Source organism: Penaeus chinensis, chromosome 20 (assembly GCF_019202785.1).
Source record: "Penaeus chinensis breed Huanghai No. 1 chromosome 20, ASM1920278v2, whole genome shotgun sequence".
NCBI classification, from domain to species: domain Eukaryota; kingdom Metazoa; phylum Arthropoda; class Malacostraca; order Decapoda; family Penaeidae; genus Penaeus; species Penaeus chinensis.
Genome location: NC_061838.1, coordinates 22,305,596 through 22,308,095, shown reverse-complemented (window position 1 = coordinate 22,308,095; position 2,500 = coordinate 22,305,596). Strand labels below are relative to the sequence as shown.

General features: G+C 33.9%; 1 protein-coding gene across 1 annotated transcript in view; it reads right to left on the bottom strand.

The window, feature by feature from the left end:
• The window catches only part of LOC125036082 (integrin alpha-PS2-like), a 15,145-nt gene that overhangs the window by 1,022 nt on the left and 11,623 nt on the right, over window positions 1-2,500 (bottom strand). The window contains 1 exon segment of the mRNA XM_047628471.1: window positions 1-1,551. This exon segment is cut by the window's left edge and continues 1,022 nt beyond it. Coding sequence (XP_047484427.1) covers window positions 1,408-1,551 — 144 coding nt within the window. The 3' untranslated portion in view covers window positions 1-1,407.

Here is a 2,500-nt window from a genome sequence, read left to right as displayed (position 1 = left end):
GCCAATGCAAAAAAGACACATTATTTGACTTTCGCGAATGAAATCAAGAGAGATCTAGTCAAAGAAAAACATAATCATTGGAATTTTTATCGCCTTGTAATATCACATACGTGTGATTTAAAAAAAAATTACGCATTTTAACAACAGTGATTTGTATGATGAAGTCTCTTCTGCGTTCGAATATAAAAAATAACATACAACATAAAATACAAAAAAGATAAAATGATATTATTTGAACATCATTATCTTGCTCTGGTATTACCTGATAGTTGACTTTAAATGTTCTGAATCTATATTTATATAAAAAATGAAACCCCTACCAATAAATCAGGTTGTATGCTCTTCTGATTAGTGGTTTAATAGTAATCACACAGAGTGAAACAAAGAAAAAGACAAAGGTATTAATATAAACTATATGAAGAGTATTTTTCCCCTTCTAGATATTATTTTATGAGTATCATTTTATACATCCTAAATATTCCTTTTACAACCGCAAACAATTCAGCTTCTAATATTCTATCTAACTTTTATGAAATACGACTTTCTCTTTGAAGAAACTCTTACGGTTCGACAACAGATAACTCCTAAATACTTGTCATGCTTAAGTATGTATGGCACCTATCAAAAAAACAAAAAAAAGTATGAGATCTAAACTCCTTTTAAAAGTATCCCTAAACCGTTTTGAATGTGAGTACAGATTCAGACATTTGCCTGTCATTGAATCCACAAAAGTTTTATATGTACCCAAAGCATTACTCATTATATACACTTGAACAGCTAGTTAGACAAGAACAATAATAGTCTCTCATATGCATTCAAAATAGTCTCTCACATCAAAGGAAGGCAGGAAATCCAACATTGGATTCCATATGTATTTCAACCATGCAATATTTTTATTTGTTCATGTAATCACGTAACACTAAGGCATTTCTTCTCTTTCTCCTAAAGTTCCCTATTTTTTGCAGTAGCTTTCAAGTCCACACCATGGCTGCAGATGTTTTTGATAGGAAGCATATACGATTTCAAGAATCACTCAAGCAGTTGCCTTCCATACCACCTGACACTGCATGTGACCGTCTGTTACAGGAATATATTTACCTCCTTAAAATGTAGTATTGCTTAATAATGAATACAATAATAATGGTAATAATAATAATAATAATAATAATAATAATAATAATAATAATGATAACTAATAATAATCATAATAAAATAATAATAATAACCATAGTTATTATCATACCAATAACAAATAGTGAGAATAACACTGATATCAACAGAAATAATCAGAAATACTAATGAAAATAACACCAATAAAAGAAAGAAAAACATATCCTCATTCTCGCATTCTTCCTTGCTCTCCACGAATAGATTTCTTCACTTGTCTAGGACACCACACGAGCCCAATCATAACGCTTCGTCTCCAGGGTAAAATGGACGGCTGTAGGGGTTGTACGGATGGCCGTTATGACCGTTGGGAGGGTTTAACGGCTGGGCGTCGTCGGCGATACGGGCTCGATGCTCCGGCCGGTGGCGCTTGAAGTAGCCGCACTGTAGGGGGAGGTGCAGGGAAACCGTAATAATAATAAAAAAAGGAAAGAAAACATAAGGATAGTATGAGAAAGAAAAAAAAAAAAAACAATATTCATTGATCAAGCACAGGTTTTTAATCGCTTTTTTTCCCTTGTAGTCCCGCTGCTGGGGAGGTGCTGGGAAACCGCAATAAAAGCGAGGAAAACAATAATGGCAAAAATGTTCAGGTTGATATTCTGAAGTGTCTTTCTAAGCAGCCGCACTGTGGGTAAGGTGCAAGGAAACAACAATAAAAAAGGCCGAAACAAAACGCAGTGATAACATGATATAGCAAATAGTTTCAAATAACTTTTTTTTCTTCTAAGTGCCACTTGGAAAAGAATCAAGATTGTATATCAAGGGAAAAGGTGTGAAGGAGATACATATATATATACACTAGGAAAACCTACTAACAACACTAAGGTCAGATTCAGAGAGGGTAAAATCTTGCTACTTCTATTGGGGAAAAAATTGGTTGAATACTTCAGCTACAAAAAAAAAATGAGACAAAAGATTAGATGTAAAAGAATATCAGTCTGCAAAAAAATGGTGCATCAATAGGGTAATATGGAAGTGCTATTAGCTCGGGTACCAATCCTTCAGTACCGATAAATTAAGGCAGAAATAAAATCTGAAACTCCACACTCATGCACCAAACAACGTACTGTGAAATGAATAGCGGAAGAATAAGTTGACAAAATGAAATTATAGAAAGGTTTAGGCAGAGGCACATTGAGGCCGTCTCCGCTTGAAGAATCCCAGCTGCAAGGAAGGGGAAGAACAGGAGTCAAAATTCGGAATTGGAAGGTGTTCTTATACGCATTAAATTTTGATTTGATAATATACTGTGGAATTCATCTAATGGATGGTATCTGATAGTCTTAATTCCTATCCAGGCTTATATTTTCATATGTTATTTTTATGTCAG